This window comes from Fukomys damarensis, unplaced genomic scaffold, assembly GCF_012274545.1.
Source record: "Fukomys damarensis isolate Sample0158 unplaced genomic scaffold, DMR_v1.0_HiC HiC_scaffold_16, whole genome shotgun sequence".
Lineage (NCBI taxonomy): Eukaryota > Metazoa > Chordata > Mammalia > Rodentia > Bathyergidae > Fukomys > Fukomys damarensis.
The window spans coordinates 129036414-129063977 of NW_022900928.1; the positions used below are offsets into that span (position 1 = coordinate 129036414).

General features: G+C 38.3%; 1 protein-coding gene across 1 annotated transcript in view; it reads left to right on the forward strand.

The window, feature by feature from the left end:
• Psmd1 (proteasome 26S subunit, non-ATPase 1) overlaps positions 1 to 27564 on the forward strand; it is a 96537-nt gene that overhangs the window by 59280 nt on the left and 9693 nt on the right. The window contains exons 18-24 of the mRNA XM_010608151.2: positions 9248 to 9362; positions 13159 to 13275; positions 18836 to 18938; positions 22713 to 22882; positions 24899 to 24991; positions 26780 to 26866; positions 27287 to 27433. Coding sequence (XP_010606453.2) covers positions 9248 to 9362; positions 13159 to 13275; positions 18836 to 18938; positions 22713 to 22882; positions 24899 to 24991; positions 26780 to 26866; positions 27287 to 27433 — 832 coding nt within the window. The remainder of the gene's footprint in view (positions 1 to 9247; positions 9363 to 13158; positions 13276 to 18835; positions 18939 to 22712; positions 22883 to 24898; positions 24992 to 26779; positions 26867 to 27286; positions 27434 to 27564) is intronic.

A 27564-nucleotide genomic window follows, 5' to 3' on the forward strand; every position in this document is an offset into this window, starting at 1 on the left:
TTTTTTTTTTTTTTTTTTTTTTTTTTTTTGGCACTGGGGATCAAGCTGTGGTCCTTGTGCTTGCAGAAGCAGGAGCGGAACCACTGAGCTAAATTCCCAGCTCACTCAACTCTTAAGTGACTGGAATTACTACTTTTTTATTTTGCACTTTGTATTTTTAATCATTTAATGTGTGAGGAATGTAACAATTTAGAACAACTACTTATTTGGCAATATCAAGTTATTGAAAGCATAGCTAAGAATCACAAAGAATGGAAACTAATTAATAAATTAAAAAATTATAGAAAAGGATAGATGAGTCTTTGAGTTAGCAAGTGACTAAATCTGACCTCTAAAAAAATGCCATGCACTTTTCAGTGAAGATGACCTGGAAGTCTCCACTGAGGCTGTTTGCTCTCTGGACGGAGTTTGCTGTTGCCCCCCCATTAATTGAAAATAACACTTGAGGGACAGGGATTAACTCAGTGGTTCCGTCGCCTACCTTGCAAGTGTAAGGACCCGAAGTTCGATCCCCAGTACCGCCCCCCCAAAAAAACACTTGACATGATTTTAACAAGTGTGTTTCTCTGCCTACTTCAGATTACAGTAACAAATTCAGCATGTTGATGATAGCAAACAGTATCAACTGAAAAAGAAAACAATTACAAAGTACAGACATATAGATTTACTGAGAATAAAGACTGTAGCTCTCATAAAACCAAACCCTGCACAGCTTTATGTGGAATAGTTGATGGCATAGTGATAAACACATGTGAAAAAGCTAAGTCATAGGTAACGTTCTGTGCCAGAAAAATGTTCTCTCAAATGTTCCTTCTCTACCTTCTACCTCTATAAATAAAACCACTATTTTTCTGAGTTGACCATTTTTAGACAGTTATTTTTGTTAATATGTTCATGGAGACATAGAAATGAGCTTATATTGCTGATCAAGGATTAAATGGTTTAAATGCTTTGCTAATAAATGCTTATCCAAAGGTATTGTGACAAACCAGAGGAAATACTTTTTGATGTTATCTAAGAGTCCAGTGTTCTACGTAGAAAAACAGATGTAGGGGATATCAAAATTATCTAAAATAACTAAAAGAATACCTAATTAAAGACTTAGTTTATTTTCTTTAATCCGCCTTCTCTTAAATTTTTCTCTTCCCTTTTTTTCCCTTGCAATCTTTTATTGACGAAAGCAGGTCATATTTCCTGTTTAGAGTCTCACCATATAGATTCTCTATGTGAAGCTTATAATGCATTTGTTCCTCTATATTTTCAATAAACTAATAGTTAGGTCTAGATGCTTCATAACTTTTTCTCCCACTGTTTATTGAGGAACAAGGCTGGCAGTATACATAAGGTCTAATTGTTTCTCTTTTTTATGATTTTAGCAGTCATTGATAATCATATTGCAATCCATTGATTCACTGCACATTGCAAAACAGTGATATAATTTTATCATAACTTCATTAACTTATTTTTGAGATTTATATATAAATCATATGTCTCTGTGAGAATAGAGATTAAGTTTCACTCTCAGTGAATGTTTGCATTCTGATCATTGCTTAGAAAGATTCCTTTGTCCTTTTAGAGCTGCCTGCTGAAGCACTGAAATAAACATGTAAGAATATTGTGGTCTTGTGCTCTTAAAGAGGTTGAACATCTAAGTAATTTGTTGAAGAATTGTCATCCTTACCTTAACACACCCTTTCTAAAGGATATGTCAGTGTTGGTAGGGTTACTAGATTGAGAAACTGACAAGTTCTCTCAAATACACATTTCAGTTTGTAGCCTTTACAACATATTTCAGCTTTATTGTAATCAACAAGGCAAGGCTTTACGTTAGGCTCACAGAATTTATGTACCCAGGCAAATTTTTTTCTAAACCTCATGAAATCATGCCCTTTAGGAAACACATTTAAAGTCCAAGCTCTATCTCCTTTCAAAACCTTGAGTTTTTAGCTGGGCATGGTGGCGCACGCCTGTAATCCCAGCACTCGAGGCTGAGGCACTGAGGATCGCTGTGAGTTAGACCAGCCTGGGCTACATGGTGAGTTCCAGATCAGTTTCAACTACATAGTGAGACCCTGTCTTAAAAAAACTTGAGTTTTGCCAGGGATTTGTCTCAGTGGTTCCGTTGCCTGCCTCCCAAATGCAAGGTCCTGAGTTCAATCCCTGGTACCAAAAAAAAAAAAAAAAAAGTTTTATGGTTGGTTTATTTTGGTTTTTGGTTTTTGTTGTTTTTTTTCTGGTACCAGGGATTGAACTCAGGGCCTTGCCCTTCTTTGCAAGGCAGGCACAGCGTCAATGAGCTAAATCCCTGGCCCCTCATGGTTGGTTTAAGAAAGGTATTGTGTAATGGGCCGGGGATTTAGCTCAGTGGTTCCACCGCCTGCCACCATGCAAGCTGAAGGTTCTGAGATTAATCCCTGGTACTTTAGAGAGAGAGAGGGAGGGAGGAAGGAAAGGTAGGTAGGTAGGTAGGTAGGTATTGTGTAATGAGCCAGAGATGTAGTTCAGTGTTGCTACACCTGCCTGGTAAGTGCGAGGTCCTAAGTTTGATTCCTGGTACCAGAAAAAAAATAATAGTACTGTGATATCTTTTTTTTTTTTTGGTACTGGGGATTGAACTTGGGTCCTTGCGCTTGCAAAGCAGGCCACCGAACCACTGAGCTAAATCTCTGGCCCCAATCTTATTTATTTTCAATACAATATTTTCTTAACAAATGGAAATTAGAGCCGAGGATTTAGCTCAGTGGCACACCTAGCAAGCACAAGGTCCTGAGTTCGATCCCCAGTACTGCCCCCCAAAAAAAGGAAATTATAAAATAAATTGTTTTAAAAAATAGATTTTAAGATAAGCTCTTCCCTGTGAATCAGTTTTACCTGTAATATCCTGTCCTTGCTGCATCCAGAGAGCATGCTGGTTAAGTACTCTGTGCTGTTAGCTCTCTAGAAAGTTGATGAGGAAGGAAATCTGGAGGTCAGAATGCTAAATATAATCAGCTTTCTAGGTTTAGTATCCAGTGTCTTTTATATTGTTTTGAATGAACCTTTAGGCATCGGTTACCCTGCTTTTTAAACAAAATTAAAAGCTCCCAGGGCCAGGGATTTAGTTCAGTAGTTCCACTGCCTGCCTTGCAAGCACAGGATCCTGAGTTTGATCCCCAGTACCAAAAATAAGCCCAAACTATAGCATATTAGCAGACAGATTTGTGTTATTGTTTTTATGTTCTTGTATTTTAGCAGTATTGGTGATTAAACCTAGGGCCTTCACACTGAGCTAAATCCTTAGTCCTTTTTGTTTGTTTGTTTTTGTTTTTTGGGTTTTTTGTTGTTTGTTTGTTTGTTTGTTTGTTTGTTTTTTGAGACAGGGTCTCACTATGTACTTGAGACTGACCTGGAACTCACTCTGTAGCCCAGGCTGGTCTCAACTCATACATCCTCCTGTCTCAGCCTCCCAAGTGTTGGGATTACAGACATGTGCCACCACGCCCAGTTTTATTTTTTATTTTGAGACAGGGTCTGTCTAAGTTGCCCAGGCTGTGCTTGAATTTATAATCCTCCTGCCTCAGCCTCCCAGAGTGCTAGCCAACACAGTGGGTGTGCCAGCCAACACATTGGGCTCTAACCCAACGCCAATTCCTGGTTAATGCATCAAGATTTCAGTGATGACAGTGTAGTATTTTATTCTGCTGTACCACTAACTCTCCTCACTGTGTATGAAATTATTTTGTGGATTAAGCAGTTAAAGCTTAGAGAAATTTACTACCTGTCGCCCTGCTAATAAATGACTGTATTAGAGTTGGAATCTAGGGCTGATTTTAAGCCTACATCTCTCTGCCACAACAACTGAAGAAAAGAACAGGAGACAAAGGTAATGTAAGAAATCACTGTATTGTTTTCAGTAAGAGATAATCAGGTGTGGAAACGAGACATCAGTCTCACTTGACTTGCAGGCAGGTCGCGTGCAGAGTGGGGGATAGAATGAGGGTGTGGACGAATGGGCATGGCTGGGAGCAGTTGGGGGCAGGCCCCCTTCTTTATTCCTTCTTCTTTGGGATCCTGTAATTGATTGAAGCATCTGTACTACAATGTTGAAAGAGACCAAAGGCACTTAGAAATTCAGGATGCTGCTCAGATTCTTTGGAATCTGTTTGGGATTTAAACTGAGATGAGTATGTTCTTAATCCCTGAGTACTGTGTTAGCCTTTGACACTGTGGCACTTACGTAGGGAGGATTGTAAACTCCTGATACTGCACAGTGACTCTTCTGAAGTTTATAGCCTCAGAAATTTGCTTTGTGTTGGCCTTGCTAAAAAAGTGTTTCTGTGTAGAGGAATTGCCTTTTTCTCCTTGGTGAAGGTAGAGTGAGGAAAAAGTCACTGTATTCTTGAAAATATCTTCATTTATTAGTGTGATTTAATGTGGAGGTTGCATGAAATGCTCAGTAAAGAAACAGTAGTTAAAAGCCAATGTGTTGAAAGAAAAGAATTCATGTGTGCAGTTTATGGTTGAATGATGTGTCAGTGATTTGTATGCGTGGCTTTGCACAGTTCCTGCTTTATGAAAGGCTTGTACAAACAGTAACATTGGCAAGATGGCAGTTTGCTACAAGCCAAGAAATTTTATTCAAACAACAAATCAGACTTTAGTTATTTCAGTGTGTGTCCCATTTTTTTTTGAAGCAAATTACAACTTCTTTTCATTAAAAACTGAATTATAGGGCTGGGAATATAGCCCACTATTGGAGCACTTGCCAAGTATGTATTAGGCCCTGGGTTCAGTCCCCAGTGAAACACACATATAAACTGAATTATATGCTTGGGATTAAAGTAAGGTTTGTACTTGCTGATGCCTATAATACTGTACCTCATGATGAATCACAATATAACAGTTCTCCCCTCACACCCCCAAACCAACCATCGAACTCCACACCTTGCACTTGCAAGGCAGGTGCAGTGCTTCTGAGCTAAATCCCCAGCAGACAATATAACAGTTCTTTACACGATGCTATAAAGTATGTTTTAAAACCTCAGAAGTTACATTCCTTTTCGACTGATCAATCGATTGATTGAGGCAGGGTCTCACTATGTAGCCCAGGCTGTACTCAGATTCATACCATCACACCCGGCTCATCCCTTCACTTTAGAGATGACTCCTAAAAGTTTGTGTATCTGTACATGGTGGGGCACAACTCATCCAAAAAGTGATTTAGATTAGAACCACTGTATCAGGCAATTGGCAGCTATTCGTGTACTAAGTTCTGAGGGATTTAAACCGGGACTCACTTTTTCCAAATGCTTGTTATAGTCTAAACCTACTACCTCATACCTAATAAGCATTCAGTAAACAGAACAGACCAAAACATAAGGTCTTAAAGATAACAGAGAGGGTGCTACAGGCATATGTGTGTATTTATGTGACACTTTCACACTTTTCAAAGTGATTTCATGTACATAATCTCATTTGGCCTTCCCTTCAGAACAACTGGCCTTGTAGGGAAAATACCCATAAAGCATACCCCAATGCTGTCATTTGATCCAGATGGATTGGATTTTAATAGTGTGGGATTAGGAAGATTACACGGATTATAATGTGAGCAAAGCCAGGAGGTAGGAAAGGTTAGAACCTGAGGGCGCGAGGGATACCACCTGGAATGCAGGTGGAATTTGGCACAGTAAAGGGAAAGTTAAAGGGTGGATGTGATCATTAGAAAGCTTTGATATCAAATAAATTAGCTGGCTAAAGATGACAAGAATCTAGAAGGTAGATTTTTGGAGATGGAAAAGAAATGGGGTAATGAAATTGCAAATGATCAAGATATGTGCATGTTCCAATTTTTTTCTATTCTGTATTGCTAATACACACTAATTAACCAAAAAAGTCCTTATACCTACCATGTTCCCGATATTGCATCAATATTCCTGATACCTTATTTCTAATGTAAGTCCTGTACGTATATCTGTGTGTGTGTTACTAGAGATTGAATTCAGGGCTTTTTCACTGAGCTTCATCCCCAGTCCTTTCTTGATTATTTATGAGGCACGGTCTTGCCAAATTGCCCAGGCTAGGCTCAAACTTGAAATCCTCCTGCCTAAGCCTCTGAGAGTACTGCATTTATCTACTAACTTTTTCTCAAGCTTCTTTTTTATTTTCCAGTGTTCATTCCTTTTCCCACAACATTTATCTTTCTGCGATTGAATCATGCCCATCCTTCAAGTCCCAGTACAGATTTTACCTGTGAGACCTTCAGCCTTCCATGTGGTCTTTCCACTCCAAACTATAGAGCACTTAAAGGATGCTCAAGGAGCCTCTGGGCATGGTGGCATATTTCTGCAATCCTAGCACTCAGGAGGATCACTGTGAGTTGCCCACATAGGCTTATGAAGTGATACAGATACACTAATTCTCCCTCGCTTTGACTGCCTAGCTGAACATTAAGTTGAAGGAGGAAGCAGAATAGAAAAGGACTTGATATATTTCCCATTGTTTTAATTATTAGGCCTTGAGCCTAGTATAAGATGTTTGTTGGTTAAGTCTCTAAAATATGAATTTAGCTTGACTCTTTGCCTGTTGTTAAGAAATGAAAATTATTTTATCTGTAGTACCTAGTTCTATGCTAGTAATTCATGAGAGGTTAAAAAAACATGTAGATGACATAATCTTAGACCTTTATCCTTCAGACTTTTGCAGTCTTGTGTGGTTTTATTGGTTGATAATTTCATGCCAAAATACATGGAGTTTTTATGTCAGATGATTTGCGTGTCAAATTATGGGCAGAGCTGTAAGTTCTTAACCCAGTAGGAGTGAAAATAAAAGTTGAATGATGGTGGTGTCAGCTATAAGCTGTATAACTCTCCAGAGTTTTCTTTGGTAACATATTACTTGGAATTTCATTTTTTGGCTTATAAGAATGTTACTTGTTGAAAAAAAAATGCCCTGAAATAACAGGCATTAATTTAAATTATTATAGTTCATTTTTAGAGGTCTTAGAATTGTAAAGGTTAGAGAAACTTTATAGAACATCTAGTCCTATTGCCTTTTTCAGATGCACAGAGAAGGTTTTTGATGAATTACAGCTCTTTTAAATTGGTGGGCATGTTTAGAGACAAAACAGGAAGTGAAACTTGGGCTTTAGCCCTATAGGACTTTACTATTTATCTCATTGCGCATTAAGTGAAATCTTGTGTTACTACCATATTTTCAGTTATTTGCTCATTTTTGTATTATTCCTACAGAATAATCAAGAAAATCTCTCTAATTACAAAGAAGAAAACATACATGACCTGCTTTTAATACAATATAACTAACAAATTAGTAAAGCTAGGGGCCGGGGATTTAGCTCAGTGGTTCTGCCGCCTGCCTCACAAGTTCAATCCTAGGACGTTGCATTTTTCACAGCACCATACTATCTTGCCACAATGTGGTTGTAGTATTAGTTCTAAATTACTTTAGAAGGACTCTATCAAAGTGATAGACTGTGTAGGTGGAAGTATTCAACCCTCCCTGTTAGCCCAATTTCATTTTCACACACATGGTTTTCATAAACTTGGCTCTGTTCCATTTGAAATTTGAATTTACCACTCCCTGGATAGGAGGCAGTTACAGCTTGCATTTATGGATTTGAGTTGGTTTGTGGTAATAACTGCTTTTATTTATAATAGGGTAGCCTTTTTAAAATATTGCTGACACTTGATATACACACAGAAATATACACAAAATCATGATCCGGCTGGTTGGTGAACTTCAACAACTGGGCACACCAGTGTAGACCCTCCTAGGTCCAAGCCATCACACGAGCCTCCGCAAACTCCATCTGCACTCACTCTTGTAGTCCCGATCCTTGTTGTGTGGGCTCTATCCGGCTCTGGGACAGAAGTCTTCTAAAAATGAGCTCAGATACTCCACTGTCAAGTTTATTCCTTTTTTTTTTGGTACTGGAGATCAAACTCAGGACCTTGCACTTGTGAGGCAGGCAGCATCACCACTGAGCTAAATCCCTGGCCCAAGTTTATTCTTTGTCTTTGCTACTAATATGAAGAAGATGAAAAGAACAATTTCTTTATTCTTATCAACACAAAAATAGTTGCTAAAGGCAAAAAAGGTCAGAATTTCCTTATTTCTTCCCCTCATTGAGTTTATTGGTACATTTTAGGTATACAGTACAGTTACATTCATTATTGGGATCTGTACCTTTACGTAACAGGTCTTGGTTCTCATTTTTTTCCCCTTGTCCCTGCCCTGTCTTCACCCTTTTCTCTCCTTGCCATTTACAAACATTTTTTTCATTTTCTCCTGTTTGTTTCCTTTCCCTTTTTACCTTTCCCCTACCCTTCCCACTTTCCCTACACCTTTAGCCCTTTTCCTCCTCTTTCACATTGTCAATTATCTCATTAGGATCTTATGTATTATTATAGTTTATTCACACCAGAGAAACTATTCGGTATTTACACCTGTGTGACTTACTTATTTCACTTAGGAGTATATCCTCAATATGTATCCATTTTCCTATGAATGAATCTCATTTCTCTCTCTCTCTCTCTCTCTGTTTTGTTTTGTTTTGTTTTTTTGAGACAGTCTATGTAGTCGAGACTGACTTGGAACTCACTATGTATCCCAGGCTGGTCTCAAACTCAGTGATCCGCCTGCCTCAGCCTCCTGAGTGCTGGGAATACAGGCGTGCGCCACCACACCTGGCAAATTTCTTATTCTTTATGGCTGAGTAGTATTCCATTTTATAGAAAAATCGCATCATCTTTATCCAGTTTCCAACTGATGGGCAGATGGGGCTGTTTCCAAGTCAGAATTGCCTTATTATCAAGGCTTATGCATCAGTTTGCTGTGTGATGAGTTATACTGGAGTATTTCAATCTTCCACGCAGCTCTGGAACCATCCAGGAGCCTCTGCAAATGACTTCTATCTTCAGAACAAAATACAGAGTGGTCTAGACATAGGAAAGTAGCTACCTAGGTACCAAGCAGTGTCCTGGGCCCTGCACGGCTGTATCCCTTCCACATGGTGCAGGGGAGCGACTGGAATGCTGGGCTAGGCCTCTTTCTGGCCTGTGTTCTCTCAATAGGAAGATAGCGTTCTACTAATCCATAATTAGAATTTTGTGAGAGATGTATAATTCTGTAATATGTGTTAAATAACATTGATTTTCATAACAACAACAACAACAACTTGGTTAAAATTCTTGTGTGTTGAATAGGATACGTTCCCCACACCAGTGACTTCATTTTCTCTCCTCATTCCCAGGACCCCTGAGCAGTGCCCCAGTGTCGTCTCTTTGTTGTCAGAGAGTTACAACCCTCATGTACGCTATGGAGCAGCGATGGCCCTGGGGATCTGCTGTGCTGGGACAGGAAACAAGGTAAAGCCGGAAGCCAATGGGGTCACTTCTTTCCTGGCGCTGGACTACTTTCCCTCGCACAAAAGTTTATGTAACAGCTGTAAAAATATGAGTGTAGTATGGTCTGGGAGTCTGATGTGCTTCACAGCGCTTCCTGGTCTCCCTCATGTCACTGCTCAGTGCCTGCCGCCACTTAGGAACACACTGCTGTGTGTGCACCGGGACACGTGAACTCACGATCACTGAATTTCCATTTGAAATCATGGATACTGGGGCCAGGGATTTAGCCCAGTGGCACTGCACCTGCCTTCCAAGCACAAGGTCCTGAGTTCAAGCCCTCAAAAGTTATAAAGCAAGAGGTTTTTTCATTATTTAGAATAGATTCCTCAAAGTCAAATTCATTGGTCTTTTTCGTTTCTTTCTTTTTTCCCCAGTGCTAGGGATTAAATCCAGGGGCTCTCGTATATCAGGCAAGCACTCTTCCACTGAGCGACACCCCCAGTCTTACAAGTCTGATTCTTGTTTCATTTCTAAAGTGGGTGTGGATTTTTTTGAGGGGGCCTATATTTAACTGATACAGAAAAACAATGCACATATTAATTGGGAACCATGTGATGTTTTAATACATGTGTACATGGTATAATGTCTATTTTAAATAAGGTTAAATCTATCAAACTCCTCATACATTTATCATGTATTTATGGTGGAAGCATTCAGAATCCTAGCTTTTTGAAATACGTAGTACCTAAGTGCTCTCCATAGTCTGGCACACTGGAACTTCTTCCTACTTAAAGGTAACTTACAACCTATGGATTGTCGATCAGCCTTTTTCCATCTACCCCTTCCCACAAGTTTATCAACAGTTATTCTTAATTTGAAACACTGATATAATCATCACAATTTGCCTCTCCTAGCAGACATGCACACACTGCTCACCTCCCAGGTGTGTGTATGGCAGGGAGAGAACTGAAAACATAGTTGTAAATTTATTGACTGATTGTGGGAATTTTATTTTAATTTACTTGACTTTTTCTCTAACAAGGGATATTAGTATTAAATGCAAATAGCTTTTTCTAGTCACATATTATTGAAGCTATAAATAAAAAATAGATTTTTTTTCTTTTTTCACCATGTGTGGCAAAAATATATAAGAATTAAGAGACATTGTCTCCCTCCAATATTTTAACCCATTCCTTACCTTAACCTGCTTTTTCTTCATACTGCTTATCACTACCTGACAAATTTTTTTGACATTTATGTAGTCTTAACACCCTCCACTGAAATGTAAGGTCCCTGAGGACAAAATGTTCACTTCTAGAACCAAAAGTCTTACCTGGCACATAGTAAACTCTTGGTAAATATTTATTGAGCAAATGATCAGTGGCAAGGATAAGTGAACAAGCTGGACAGTGTCTCTATCTTCACAGAATTGTTTTTTTAATGTTTTAGCTTTTAGGGGAGAAATTCTTATATAAGAATTTGTCTTTAGGCTGAGGCAGGAAGGTCACTGCAAGTTCGAGGCCAGCCTCACTACATAGTGAGTTACAGGCTAGTCTGGATTACACAGTGAGAACCTGTCTCAAAACAAGCAAACAAAAAACATTATCTTCAGTTTTATTAAAGAGGTCACTGACGCTGGGCATGTTGGCACATGCCTGTAATCCCGGCACTCGGGAGGCTGTGGCAGGTGGATCGCTGTGAGTTCAAGACCAGCCTGGGCTACATAGTGAGCTCCAGGTCAGTCTCAACTATATAGTGAGACCCTGTCTCAAAAAAACCAAAAAAAAAAGGGGGAAAGTAAGAATATACTCGGATATTTCGGATATTTTACCAAGTATTTCCCTCTTTGGTTCTTTAGTTGACATTTATGTTTGGCCTCATAAATATAAATTGGATTTTTTTTTTTTTTTCTTTCCAGATTTTTTTTTTTTTTTTTGGGTACCAGGGATCGAACTCTGGTCCTTCCGCTTGCAAAGCAGGCAGTGGAACCACTGAGCCCCTTTCCAGATTTTTCTAAACTTAGTATGCAGTCTGGAGCAAATGTTCTTTGAAACACATCATCTGACAAGTTAATCCAATGAAAAATTTGTATTACTCATACTAAACAAGTCTGCTTCATTTCTAAATAATTTGAACGATCTCTAGATATCAGTACTTACTTGTTGTTGCTGTGTTTGGTGTTTTTTTGTTTTTTTGTTTGTTTGTTTTTGGTACCAGGGATCGAACTCCTATCCTTGTGCTTGCAAGGCAGGCGGGGACACCACTGAGCTAAATCCCCAGCCCTTGGGTATCAGTACTTATCCAGCTGAGGTTTGTTATTTCTTAACCTGAGACATAAGTTTATTCTAAAATGCACTTTTTGTTTGTTTGTTTGTTTTGTTTTGTTTTTTTGGGTGTGCACCACCATACCCAGCTCTCTAAAATATACTTTTAATATTATATTAGGTACTTCAGAGGTCAAGTTATTATAAGTTAGAAATTTTGTTGTATTTTTATCATAACTACTTCATAAAGCACATTGACAGTATGTTTGAGAACACACACACTTCGCCACCACCACATGTGGTCATACTTTCCATGCTGTGGAGAGAAAGTGCACGTATGTGGATGTATTATCTGTTAATAGCACCGAGTAAAATGTCGATGTGGGTACCCCAAATAAATAAGTAAATAAATAATGTGAATGTCATGTACATGAGTCAGATTAGCTTAATCTTTCTTTTCTTGGACTTGGAATGAAGGAAACTGAAGTAAGAAGTAAGTTAGATGATCTGGCAAACCCACTCTTCTGATCCTTCCAGATTTATTCCTACCTAAGGACCCTGTAGGAAATTGCATTGTAAAGTGGCATCTACCACATCGAAGGATGTTAATGGGAGCCATTTGGGCCAAAAGAGTTCTTGGTCAAATGCAGTGGACAAATCCAGACAAACAAAGCACAATGGTTTCTATAAGGCTTCCTAGAGCCTTGGTTGTGTAGGTTCCCTGCGCCTTTGATACAATGTAGATATTGATTTTGAATCTGTGACAGGGAGTAACATATAGGATTTTACCTCGTTGAGCAGGAATCTTTTTTGCATAGAACTGATATTCTGAAGAAAATGTTATTGGGGGAAATACTGATGAACATTTTGGATAATTTCCTGTATGGTCTTCTGAAGGATAAACATGAAATTCATACCTTAGATTTATTTTGTTTTGATATTCTAAGTAATCTTTTTTCTTTTGGGTAGTTTTTACTGGTTTCTGTGTTTTATTTAATTTTTAAAATAAAAATTTGTAAATTATCTAAGGTAGTACTTTCACAAGTATTTGAAGGAGTTTGAATACTTAGGTTTTGGAACCACGCTGGTCTGGGTTTGGTACTTACGTGACTTGGGGGTGAGTTACTTAACCTTTTAAATTCCCAGATTCTTTGTTCATAAAGATTATTTTCTGTTGGTGATTATTGAGATTTTTATTTTTATGATTAGTTAGGATTACATGGGCTAACATATAAAATCCCAGTACTGTGCCTGAAAAATAATAGATACTCAACAAATGTTGAGTAACAACAAACGTTAATACTGTTTTCTCTAAATAATCTTTCTCTCATGATTTCATGACCTTTTTTACCTAGGGAACACCCAGCTTCTAAACTTTTCTTTTTACTTATATTAACCACATTGAAACTTAGTTCTGAACTTCTATGTTCAAGCAGTCTTAAATTAACTTGTTAGTACCCTTTTTGATGAAGGCATTAACTTTGAGTAGACTGTTTGGAAATGCAGCCATACCAACTTAAGAATTTTCATTTTTGCTTTTTAAATGCTTTCAGGAAGCAATAAATTTGCTAGAACCAATGACGAATGACCCTGTGAACTACGTGAGGCAAGGGGCTCTCATAGCTTCAGCTCTCATCATGATCCAGCAGACTGAGGTCACTTGTCCAAAGGTGAGCAGACCAGGAAGTCCTTTGCAAGACAGCTTGTTTGGGCTTTTCTCTGTAACTTTCCTTCTTTTGAGCTGAAGAAATAGGAAGACACCATGTTAGTGTTGGGGAACGATGGCTTATTCTTTAAGTGTACCTTTTGTAGACTTACTGTCACTTTGTTTTGTTTTGGTTTTTGTACCAAGGATCGAACTCACAACCTTGTGCTTGCGAGGCAGGTGTGGTGCCACTGAGCTAAATCCCCGGCCTTGTCACTTCGGGCACTTCGTTAATTTAAGTGCATAACCATACTTTAAAAATCAACACATGGGGTGGTGAAATTATAAAATCAACTTTTTTTTTCCCCTCTCACTGTCTTTTTAAATTATATTCAACAGAATGACATTCCTCTGACAGGCTACAGATTCAAGCAGTCTGTGACTCTGTCATTCATTCTGAAGCAGTCAGAAGTCCTGTAGTTTGTACAATCTCAATTCAAAAATAAGCATGTCCACATTCTCTGTTGAAACATCACTGCCTCCTGGGTGACCCTCTTGGGCAGGCTTCCTGATGGCTCCACCTGACCCACATCTATCCACAGATATACTTCTGCATATTCAGCCCTTCTTCTGGGTGGGGCTGTGATAGGCTCTTGGTGCCGGTGCTTTAGCAGAGTGCTGCTTTCACCTCTCACTTTATGTGGGGGATGTTAATTCTTATACGGAGTGTTCCATGTCATCCCCTGAAGCCCATTTCTCAGGATTTGGAGTGAGGGGGAAATATTTAGCCCTCCTTTCCCCAGAGAGGTCCTCTTATGTCGTGCACATCCACACCCACCCTCTGGGTAACTTCATGACCAAGTTTGAAGTACCTATTTAAAAACTTCCTTGTGGCAGTCTCTAAGGCCTCATATTAGTGCTTGATATTTAAACGGCCTTGTATCCTGTTTGTATACAGGTAACAGAAAGAAACCATTGGCATTCTGTCTTCTGCCTCATGGAGCACATACTAGAATGTCCTCTTTTTCAGCAAAGTAAATTTGGGGAGGTTGAGAAGGGAAAAAAAATCTCAAAACTTATTAATTATTTATTCTTTTTTTTTTTTTTTTTTGGTACTAGGAATTGAACTCGGCTCCTTGCGCTTGCAAGGCAGGTCACCAAACCACTGAGCTAAATCCCCAGTCCCTATTTATTCTAATTTTATAGATTTAAAAAAATAAATGTCAGTTCTTCAGCAGACTACCATTTTTGTTTGATTTATTATCTAGTGCTCCTTTCTCAAAATTATTTTCAAGACTGCCAAAATTTGTATTATTACACAGATAGAATCCGGCTTCTTATCCTATTTTTGCAAGGAGCTACATAATATACTATATCTTCTAGAACATAAACATCTTCCCAAATACAGACCACATTCTTTTGTTTTTAAATATAGCAGTGTCATATGAGTAGCTTTTATTCCTGCTTTGATCTTCTGTTGTTGAGCTTGTGGAGATTTTCCAGCTGAGTAATATCATTAAAGAATCAGCTATGGAATGCACTGCCTCATTCACTTGTAGATATTCACTTTGACCTCACTTGTTGTTTTCATGTTATTTGTATTATTCACAGGACATGTTTTACCCTCTTCCCATTCCCATCCTTACTATAGGATTTCATTAATTTTTACAGTCATAACCTCAACACCCAACAGTGGCAGAAGAACCCTTTGAGGGAAAGGTAGGGTAGGCTGAATAGTTCAAAAATGCATTCCACTCAGAACTCCCTTGTTGGGCAGAGTGGAAAGGTATGGTTTATTATTTATTTATCATTATTATTTTTTTAATCATTGCAAGTTATCTAATGAACCTTAGCTGGTATGAGTAGGTATCTTCAAGTTGTATCAGAATCCCGAGTACTGATTAGAAATGTTGAAACGAACCAACACCTGGTAGGTAGCCTTTGTCACTAATAACAATTGGGTGGGTACTTGTAAACATGTGCACACTGGCTGCAGAAGTGAAACTGTATATGACAGTAAGTTTTAGATGGTCTTTCAGACAACACTATGCTTAGAGTGCTTATTATTCAGCTGAAGTTCAAGATCTCTTTCCTTGATTCCTGTTACTAAACAAGTGCTAAAGAATGTCACAGACTACTTTTTATATCATCTTTATCTGATAATTGCTAATATGACAAAATTAATATTCTTGAGTTGATAGGGGAAATTTCCACAAAGAAAATTCTATTAACCCTCTGAAGAAAAATAAATTCTCAAGTATATGGCATTCAAGTGTAGTTGCAGATTTACAAACCAGTGCACAAAATAAAATAGAAGCAGCTCAGAAGCAAAAATCAGACATTAATTTAATCAAGAACTATAATCCCCCCTCAGAGAAATCCAAAGGAGAAATTCTTAAATACTTTGAGAGATTCACAATGGAAATAATCGTTAATGTGTGTCATATCCCTAACACTTAACTCTACATGTTGTAGGGTGTAAGAAGTTTAAGAAGCTAGAAAAAAAAGAAAGCTGCGATATATTTTGCTTTGTTCTGGCAGTTTTTCACTTGCTCATGTTCACAGACATAGATTCAGGAACATGCACGCACCCTTTGATTTGTTACAAGCCCAATTTAGAAAGCCCTTTGGAGGGTCACATTTAATTAAAATGATATCCTTTTTTTATATAGGTCCTTGGAGCTGTTTTCTTTCAATTCACCTCCCCTCTTTACAGAGCCATCTATCTTTTGTTTTTCTTAAACAAAATTACCTTTGCAGTTGTTTATTTTATTTATTTATTTATTTTTTTTTTGGGTACCGGGGATCGAACTCGGGTCCTTGCACTTGCAAGGCAGGTGGCGGAACCACTGAGCTAAATCCCCAGCCCTGCAGTTGTTTAAATGTACACAATAAGCATTGTGGGCCGGGGATTTAGCTCAGTGGTGCTGCCACCTGCCTCACAAAGACCCAAGTTCAATCCCAGGTACAAAAAGGAAAACAAAAACACAATGAGCATTGTATTTAAAATTAGATCTAAAGATGACAGTGTACAAAAAGTATCTAGTGCTTCTCCTTGACTAAGATCATCTGACCTATGTTCTGATTCAGGGAAGCTTCACCTACCACCGGTAAGTGCACTTTTTTGAAGCAGGATCATATTTTAGTCAAGGTTGGTAAGCTTCTGCAATTCTAAAATAAATCATAGTTTGGAGAGATTCGGTTTTTGTGGAACATCATAATTCATCAGAAATAACTTCAAAGAACAGTGACTCCTTTCTCTCATATGTAAGAGGAGATTTTTATTTTTCCAGCTGTATAAGGTATAAAGTTTAAAACATGATAAATATTTAAAATCTGTTATTTTCAAGAAGGTGGATTTAAAGGCTGAGAATATAGCTCAGCAGCACAGCACCTGCCTGACATGCATGAGGCTCTGAGTTCGATCCCTGGTACCAAAAGAAAAAAAAGGTAGATTTAGGTATTTATACACAACAGAGCACAAGGATCATAGCATAGCCTAAAATCTAATTGAATTTTCTTTGAGATTATCATAATATAAAATGACGAGCTGAGACTAGAGATGTGGTCAGTGGTAGGCCCTGGCTTTGGTCGCCAGCACTGAAAGAAAAAAAGAAAGAAAGAAAAGAAATGGGGAGTTAATATTATTTTCTCCAGGGAATTGTACTTTCTGTTTTGTGTACAGGGCTGTACTGACCTTAACAATGAAATTAAATCAGAAAATCATGATTTTCACTGTGCTGACCATTTGTAGTGTTCAGGAAAAATGGTTGTTTCACCTGCCTTATGTCAGTCTTCACATTTGCAAAATAGGTGTAGAACAGATGATCTCCAAATTGCCTTCCAAATTTAAGACACTGTTCTAATATACTAAAATAATAATTCTTTGCCAAGAATAATGAAAATTAAATAAAATGGCAGGGAACTATAAAAATGATAAAAAAAACTAGCTTTTTAAAATATTCCTTTAGTTCAAAGCCTATAAACATATTAGCCTATTATATGTTTACATTAACTCTTCAAAAAGAAATCTTGGTTTTGCTAAGTGCTTTCCTGTTGTTTGAGATATTTATATTTAAATTCTCTGTAATGTACATATAGTACTTTGTCAAGTGTTTCTTTTTATAAATTCATGAAATGTTTCAGAAACCTTTAGCACATACAATTTCCATCCTATATAAGGTAATGTAAGTATTCATCTCAAATGAATTCAAAATCAAAGGGAATTTGACCTGCTGAAGCAGAGTAAAAGTATCAAACCTTTGGATTTCTAAAACTGAAAGGAAATGTAATGATAATTTAATAATTTTACAGTAAGGCCTACAGTTAAGTGGCCTATAAATTGTCATGCAGTAGGTAGTGACAGAGTTAATTGTTTTCCCCGCTATTTCTTTGTTGCCTGTGAATTAAATAGGTGAACCATGCTTAAGGGACATTGTCAGCAGTGTTCACACTGTGGAGATCTATGATCTAAGAAGGATTGGGAGGATCCTGCCACTGTATGTATGGCAAGATAGTCATGCTTCTGGACGTGTGAAGTGCCTTTACATATTACATGACGTGTGTGTTACCTCAGTCCTTAACACAGCCTGGTACATTGGCTGCCATGATCCCCATGACGCTGAAGAAACTAAGACTCAGAAAAGCTAGGGCAGAGATATTTAAAAGCCAGGTCTGGTGCTACTTCACTATATCACACTCTCTGGTCTCTCAAACCGAAACACATAAAGAGGGGAAAAGATTCCGAGGCGGTTTGTGCTACAAATAAAGTCATTATATTAGGAAACTCAAATTTGGTGTTTTCTGCTTTTGGCAGATTTGGGGAGCTCCATGATCATGTGCTTCTTGAACAAGCAGACTTCTTCCTGGGTGCCTACCATTTGAAAAGCACTGTTGGGAAAACAAAGAAGTGTAAGACATGGAAGGAACATAAAATAGTTTCCTTATTGCCAGATTTAAAAGAGTCACTTAACTTTATTAAAAACATATTTTATAAATATTTTAATAAAAGTAAAACATTAATTGGCAGATGCAGAAAAGAGTAAAGAAGCAAACAAAAATTCCCAGTAGTTTCACCCTAAATGGTGTGTTTCTGTTGATATGAGTATTTATCCTTGGGAAACTAACATATGCATTTGCTGTGTGTGAATGTGGTGACCTCACACAGCTCAGTGAGGCAGTTCACTTTACAGAGGACTCAAGGTCTGTACCTGCTAAGAAGTCTGCAGGGAAGTCTGACAGTAAGCAGCAGAGCTGTATTTGAAGTCTGATAAAGGCCTTGGTTGGCTGGGATATGCAGGCCTGCTGACTAACATTGATGCTGAATGAAATTGCATTCAACATTCCCTTGAGCTGAATCACCCCCACAGAATGGGGCTTGGAAACAGAGCTGGTGCTCTCACACCAGAGAAGCCAGCACCCCCAGTCCATACGTGGTGCTGTTCTGCCTTCATGTCGGGTTCATCTTGCTCTGTTTTTGAATGTTGGGAATTAGAATTGTCTCCTTGCTGTTTGAGCAATTTATTGGCTAATCTGAAATGGCACAGCAAATGAATAGAATTAGACTTCTGTTTCTTGCTTTGCAGGTGAATCAGTTCAGACAGCTGTATTCCAAAGTCATCAATGATAAGCACGATGATGTCATGGCCAAGTTTGGCGCTATTCTGGCCCAGGGCATACTAGATGCAGGTAAATGATTTTCAGTGTTCCGGTTTATTTACTTAAACAAAATCCAATCGAATAACTAATCAAATCTTCTAGCTGTGTGACACAGTGGAAATTGAGTCTGAAGCAAATTATTCCTAGAGAAATTTTGTTGGAGTCTGCAGTTCATAGAAATAATGTAGGTAGAATCATTAAGAGTACAGATTCTTAGCTGGATGTGGTGGCGCCTGCCTGTAATCCCAGCACTCGGGAGGCTAAGGCAAGAGGATCACTGTGAGTTCGAGACCAGCCTGGGCTACACAGTGAGTTCCAGGGCAGTCTCAACTACATGGTGAAACCCTGTCTCAAAAAAAAAAAAAAAAAATACAGATTTTTAGTTTCAATCCAATTTCCTTTATGTTAATAGATATATAGGCTTGAGAAGTTACTTTCTTCCTCATCTCCTTTCTTGTTAAAGTCTATCTTGTAGTGTTGGGAGGATTGGAAATATACAGACAGCAGTTAGAATAATGCCTGTCACTTAGTAAAGTGCTTGTTGAATGTTGGCTGAATTTTTTTTTTTAATATCTTAATGTATGTTTTAAATAAGTTGACATTGAATTTTTTGTTTGGTTGGTTTTTTGTTTTGGGGAGGGGTTATTTTTGTTTTTTTGAGACAGGGTCTTCCTATGTAGTTCAGGCTGGGCTTAAACTCACAGTGTAGCCCAGGCTGATCTCCAACTCAGGCGATCCTCTTGCCTCGGCCTCCTGAATACTGGGATTAGAGGTATGTGCCACCATGCCCAGTGAAAAAATTCTAATAGCTAAAATAAGATACACAGAAAGTTTGCCTAGTAAATACTATGGCCTACTTTTAAAGATAGAATGATTTTCCCCCCTTTGGTACTGGAGATCAAACTCAGGTCCTTGCACTTGTGAGGCAGTCACAGGCCACTATGCTAAATCCCCAGCCCTAAAGATTGATTTTTTTTAAAAATATATATATTTTAGACTTAGTATTAATTTGATGTATTTTTTTACTTAATTATTGGCAATATCTCGAAGAAGTAAAAGGAAAAGAACATAAACCCTGTACATTGTTCATGTGTGTGATTCTTACTTTATCCTAGCCATCCAGAATGTAACCCCTTTTAATAATTTTTTGCTAATTTTAAAGGTAAGGAATAGCATCTCAAGGTTTTATGGCAGTTTCATTATTAGTTGTAGTTCTGCCATTTCTAGAATGACATGTAGTTGGAATCATACAGTATGTTGCCTTTTTAGGATGACTTCTTTGATAACAAATTTTTAAAACAGGATTGAAGAGTAACATTTTACTCTTTTTTCTTTTAGTTGCCACTGTTAGAAATTTTATTTTTTTTTAAACAATAACTTGATTTTCTTGATCATTCAGCCCTAAAAGTTTTTTCTGATTTTTATAAATAAGTTAAGAATTTGGAGAAAATTCCATGTTCCAGCTTATTTTTACCATCTTTGCAGGAAGTCACCTCTGTCTTTCCCCCCTTCCTTTCTCTCTCAGCGTCTGTATTTGCTATGTCATGGGCCATTTAAGTTTCGCTGCTTCTTTCCCTGTCTTTTTATATTTATATTGGGTTTTCCTTCTGTATTTTATGCATAAAATTATTCTCCTGTTCTTTTTTCACTATCCTCCAAAACTGTGTTACAACTTCACCAGAAAAATATTCAGTCCTGGTCTCTATCTCTCTGTAAAGCTGGTAGTAGAGAAAATCTGGAGAGGGCAACTTGTGAAGTTCGGTTTATGAAAACTTACTTAAATGATTGGAGGAAAGACAAAGTTTAAGAAAGTTATTATTGAAGTCTATTAAACCATTCGCTCTTGATAGGATAAGTTCTCCCTTGTAATTCAGTCTCAGAATATGAGAACAAAAAGCTAGTTTAAGTCTGAAGAAGATGGATTTCACTGAAATAAAAGAAAAATCGGCTTCAAATCTTAGACAATCTCTAGGCATCCTTTTCTTCTTCTGCTGGCCCAGCCCCAGCCCCAGGTGAGGTGCTGTGCTTAGCTCTGTGTTCATACTAACCCTGGCTATCAGTACTTTTATGTCTTATTTTCATTTAAGTATCTATCTTCTCTACTAGACCAAAGATTCCTTGAGATATTTTCCAGTGTTTTGTTCCCATTTCTCAATATATAGTAAGCATTTAGGAATGTCAGGGAGAGTGCAAGCAGATGATAAATATAAATAACTGTAGAAGAGTAAAATATATCTGACCTTTTATCCAGGTAAAAATCCTAAATGAGCTATTGTAAAATATTTCTTAAAACCTTGATCACTTTGAACAGTAGACTCTCAATTCTTAAAATGCTGTTTTAGTTTAGTGCTGACATTAGTAGGCCTGACCTGTAAACAATAGGAATCCAACATTGGAATCCAAATTCAAATCCTGAGTAGGCACAGACAATCTCCGTTTTTAAAGGCTGTATCATATAAACTAAAAGATTTGCACCTCAAACACAGAACAAACACTTTTACTTATAGACCAGGGGTTGCAGCACAACAGCCCTGGGGATTGAACTCAGGACTGTGAGCTTGCCAGGCAGGTGCTGTGCTGCTAAGCTAAATCCTCGGTCCAAATGTGCAATATTTTTTTGGGGGAAAAAAAAAATACAGATTAGAATCTCCTGTTAAAACAAAATGATGTAACAATCCTGGGCCCACAGTGCTGGTGCTATGTTCCCTTTTGATAGGACATGTGTTTTCCATGTTGTTTTAATCCGCACTGCTCCCAGCCCGTGTTTTCTCATTGGCTTACCTGACACGAAAGACATTGAGTTTACAGCCTTCATAGGCTCCTGGAATTGCAGGGCCTCAGGGCTCAAGAAACTTCAGCTCCTGGCTGATAGCTGGGCTTCCTGCTCTGGCTAGTTGCCTTTTGGTCTGCTTCTGTGCACTCTCTGGATGTTTGGGGGGGCATGGTAGGAGGTGGGGCTGCAGAGCCGTGCACACTCCCATGGACCAGACTTCTGACAAAATAGTTGGCTCTGATTTCATTGTTAACATAAGTGTTTTCACAGAAATCTTTTAGTTGAATCACACATTGCAGGTTAAAATTTTCCTTTTGTAGGGACAGTGCCCTAGTTCAGGTCCTCAAGTTCAAACCCTCATTTTGCCAGTGGGGAAAAAATGCTTAAAAGCAAAGTGATGGTAAGCTAGTTATGTCAGTGCTTGACAGTTTAAGTGATCAAATAATACACAGCATATGCCCCATGCTTAGAGTTTTCTGTAACTGCAACATAGCTCTTCATAACTGTAATGGATATTTTTCAGAAGTCTGATGATTTTTATGCTGCTTAGCACCTAAAAACAAGACTCAGAAAATAAATTTTTATAAATATGAATATATTATAAATATGTATATTTCTGCATTCAAATATAATTAAAGCACATCTATAAGAACAAAACTAATGAAATAAGTACCCATTTCCTCTATTATTTGCAAATATGACAAACCAAAATTTTACTTTTTATTAGCATATTAAAAACCAATATATAATGTAAATTAGTATTTGATTTAGTATCACAGTTTTGATATCCTTCGGCTTAGTTTTAACAGTCTCTGCCTGTAGAGAAAGACACCGTAGATTTGCCTTAGATCCAGTTATAGCGCTTCCAGTTTGAGAGATCACAGATACCTTGATAATTCCAGGGATTCCATACTTGATTATATAAACTCCATGTTAGAATAATTACCCAGTGCTTCCCTAGTGCAGCACTTAGAAGTGCTTATTACTGCCCTGCTGAATTCCTGTTCATGGTTTCTTTCTTTTTTTTGCAGGTGGCCATAATGTCACAATCTCCTTACAGTCCAGAACTGGGCACACTCATATGCCTTCTGTGGTTGGCGTCCTTGTCTTTACCCAGTTCTGGTTCTGGTTTCCTCTCTCACACTTCTTGTCATTGGCTTATACCCCTACCTGTGTCATTGGCCTTAACAAGGACTTAAAGGTATGTTTGCGAGGCCTCATCTTGGTAGTGTACCCCGTTCATACTCACTATCCACTCCCAAAGATTCCCAAGAAACTTGCAAAATCAGCTAACATCTCCATAGCGGATTTTCCCTTGCAGTTGAGTCATCACTTTTTGAGTGGAATGTGTCAGTGGAAGTTTAGAAAAATCAGCTTTTTATTAGCTGTGTAAACTTGGGTAAATCAATAGAGGGAATGGTCAGAAAAGGGACTTAATATAAGGATATGAAGAAGTTTTGTGGACCACTCTAAGTGATTTTATTTAATTCTAAAGGTTGTAGGAGTTGGGCATGGTGGTACACACCTGTAATCCCAGTACTTGGAAGGCTAAGGCAGGAGGATCCTCATGAGTTTGAGACCAGCCTGAGCTACACAGTGAGTTCAAGGCCAGCCTGAACTACATAGTGAGAGCCTGTCTCAAAAAACAAACAAAAACAAAAAAATAGCGATGGAAACTTGTGAAGTATTTCAAGCAAAGATTTGCATTTTATTTTAGAAAAATTATTCTGATGTCATTGGAAACCTGCTAGCAATGCTATTGTAAAATTACAGCTATAGCAGTAATCTGACAAAGGAAGACTAAGGACCTAAACTAAGTCTCTAATAATAAGGAATGAAACTGGGCAAAGTGGCACACACTTGTAATCCCAGCACTCAGAAGGCTGAGGCAGGAGGATCACCATGAATTGAATAGGCTATCCTGGGCTACATCCTGAGTTCAAGGCCAGCCAGAACTGAGGCCCTGTTTCAAAAAAAAAAAAAGAGTGAAAGTTTGAGACAAATACACATTTCACAGATACGTGATGCTGGAGTGATTGTTAGAAGAAAGTGTTATATACTACGGGGAAAAGCAAAATGGGATGTCTCTTCGGTAGTGACAATAAAAGAGACCAATTGTGAGGAACCAGGGAATCTGATAAAATTAAAGTCATCACTCAGGCCAGAGACTTCAGGCGCTGCGTGCGCGTAGTACCAGGGAGTAAAATCAGAGCCTTCACGCTGAGCTGCATCCCAGCCCTTTTTAATGGTTTTCATTCTGAGACAGGGTCTCACTAAGTTGCCTACTTGCTGGGGCTGGGCTCGAATTTCTGACCTTGCTTCAGCCTCCCAAAGTGCTGGGATCACAAGCATGCTCCACCACACCTGGCTTACATTTTTTGTGTGTTTTAAAATGTGGTTTGTGTTTAGATCTTTCTGAGTTCTGTGACCTCATGATTCATTTTCTTCTTCTTTTTTAGAGTTCAAAGACCTTTTGACCTTTAAATAATTCTACTATCTGGTCATCGCTGTTGTTAAAATGTTAAGTTTTCAGAGTGGAAAATTTTAGGCTAAAATATAACTGAGCCAGTTATCCTTGGTTAAGCTTTTCAGTAGTAGAACGTCACATTTATAAATATTTAGCATTTTTATTTCTCAAAACAATTTTCTTTCCTGTCCCTAACTTTTTTAACATTGTAATTGAACATCCTGTGTAATCTTTAGGGACTTTTATCTTCTGCCACTTTTGTGTTCTCTGTTTTCATTCTTCACAATAAAGGTGAGGTAAAGAGAAGATGTTTTATCCTAGTAAGTTTGTTAAAGACCACTGTCCATCAGTGCAAATTAGGGAAGTAAAGAAAATGTAGGCCAAAGAACTTCACACTTTCTCAGTAATGTGAAGCCTAGGCTCACATTAGACTTTTCTTGGGTGTGATCACATGTTGTGAGTTGTACATTTGAGTTGTCAGGCAGGATGAGATAAAGGAGTGCCTGTTCAAAGACACAGAGCTTCAGGAGTATACCAGGGACTACAGATAATTCTGTAAAGTGCCTAAAAGTAATTCAATAAAAGAAAACAGACAACCTTCAGAGGACTGATTAACATTGAATAGTTTTATAACTAAACACTTAACCCGGGGTTGCATGTATATATATGCTGGTTAGAAGCCCAGAAGTCTTAACTCTTGATATTGATTATTTTAATGTAGGAGGCAAAAAGTTTTCTTTCTTTCTTCAGATGCCAAAGGTTCAGTATAAGTCAAACTGTAAACCATCCACATTTGCGTATCCTGCCCCTCTGGAAGTACCAAAAGAAAAGGAAAAGGAAAAGGTAGGTTCTTTGTTCCTGTGAGCAGCATTTGTTCTTTTTTGGGGAGGGTGCCAGAGATCAAACTCAGGACCTTGGGCTTACAAGGCAGGCGCAGTGCCACTGAGCTAAATTCCCAACCCTGAGCAGCATTTGTTCTTATATAGGAGCTCCTGGAGGTTTTAGCTAGGTTTGTTTTTAAATTGGTTTTGTGGTTTGAAAGTATTACCAGTCAAAAGGCTATGGGTTATCTACCAAGGTTAATAATATCATCCATATGCTCTGCTACTATTGGTTCAGTATTAGTCAAGTGGCTATACTTGCAATCTTATGGATTATAGTTTTAGTCCATGTTCCACTCACCTTGTGATTTTGCCCTATAAAACTTTGTCAGAAAAGTGGGCTCCTTGACAACCCATTCAGGACCCCTCCTGTCTCTCAATATTCCTTTTTCCCATTCCTACTCCCCAATAAATTTTCCTACTCTTTTTTTTTTTTGAGACGGGGTCTCACTATGTAGTCCAGGCTGGCCTCAGACTCACGGCAATTCTCCTGCCTCAGCCTCCTGAGTGCTGGGATTACAGGGATACACTACCACGCCTGGCTAAATTTTCCTTTCTTGGTCATCCAGGTTCCATGTCAAAGGAGTCATAACTTGTGAATCACCTAGAAGGTTTCCCCAGTACATGGAACCATTCCCTACCTGCTGTCCCACATCTTCTTCCACTTTAACATGTCTTTAATACTTGTGATTTATATGGGTTTCCTTTTTTTCCTAAAGTTGCAGTTTTACCAGTTCTTTATTTGAGATACATTTAAGGTTGTTTCTAATTTGTCACGGCTGTGGGCCAGAATGAGAGCCTCTATACACGCATGCTTGTGGACTTGTGCAAGTACATCTGCAGTTAGAGTCTTAGGTGTGGAATTGCTTGACCAAAGTATTTCACATTATTTCTTTTCATAGGTATTAACTAATCTGTCTTTCAAAATGGTTATCACCAATTTATATGCCTGCCAAATACAATGCCACTCATTGATAATGTGTTAAGGAATAATGCCTTTAGAGAGCTAAACTTACAGCAAAACTCCTCCATGACACCTAGGTATAGAAAGAGGTCCGTCTTTCAGAATAATGTTTCATACTCACCAGCTTTGATTATTTGCTACAAGTTTATGTGTGAATAGGGATAATTGTATAATTGCCAGAGTCGAGAGTGCAGGTAATGAGTATCTTCTGACAGCAACACCTTGTTTGGTCAACTGTGTTTCAGAACTCCCTTTTGGGTCTGAAGCAAAGTCAGCTTTTACACTAATGTTACCGAGTTTTTCAGAGTCCCTGTTTCACCTTTGATTTCAGTGAAATCCCATCCAAGAAAGATAATCTGGGCTAACTACTCACCATGCATTACAGTTACAAGGCATCTGGTCATAAGAACACCTCTAGGACCACAACTGGAGAAAATTTTTTAAGCTTTCCAGGCTTTCCCTATAAAGCAAGAAAGGGTGTAACTTCCAGATCTCTGTCTTATAAATACATGATAGCAAATTCACACCTGGGCTAAGCTACAGATGAAAAAAAAAAGGTGGTTACGTTGGGTACAGACTCCAAGCACTACAGGGCCACCTGATGACATTAGCAGTGAATTATGTAAATAAATGTCTTCCTTGATAATCTCACTTACTTTCTGATTATTTTGATTTTTAAAATACTGCCCGAAAACAGGAGATTATTACTGGACTGAGTGAGTTCTCATTGTGCTTGTTTGTTTGTAGGTAAGAAAGCAATAAATTTACCCTGTTCTCTTTCTCTAGGTTTCCACTGCTGTGTTATCTATTACTGCCAAGGCTAAAAAGAAGGAAAAGGAAAAAGAAAAAAAGGAGGAAGAGAAAATGGAAGTGGTAGGCATATCTTGGTGGTCATATAGGTTGATGTAGCTTAATCTCTATGGTCTAGATTCTTCCTGAGTTGAACATTATTGTACTTTGCTCTTGGCTTCTTTCAAATAATTATCCTGTTCCAAGCATGTAGAATCATGATTTTACCTGAAAGAGACTCTAGAAACTATATTCATTTGTCACAGAATAAAAGGCTACAAAACAGGAAGCAGTAGAAAACCTTCACATCCTTCAAAATCAAGGCAAATACCCCTGTCACCCCCATGCGGAGGGGTGAGTCTCCCTCCTGTGAGTCTGGCTTCCCTTTAGTTGTACTTCCCAGAGATCTGCCACTACTTTTGCATCTGATAGTGGTTCAGTACACTTATTCACCAGTATGGAACAGAAGTGAACCTGTTTTGAGCCACCTATTTTCCTCCCTAGGATGAAACAGAGAAAAAAGAAGAAAAAGAAAAGAAAAAGGAGCCTGAACCAAACTTCCAGCTATTGGATAACCCAGCCCGAGTTATGCCTGCCCAGCTTAAGGTCCTCACCATGCCAGAGACCTGTAGATACCAGCCGTTCAAACCAGTAAGTGACCAACAGCACTCAGCTGTGTGTGCCAGTGGGACGGTATCTATAGGGCAACATGATGCTGATAGAGAAGGATAAGTCACCAGAGCATTGGAATAAGTTCCAATTAGCAAAAAAAAAAAAAAAAA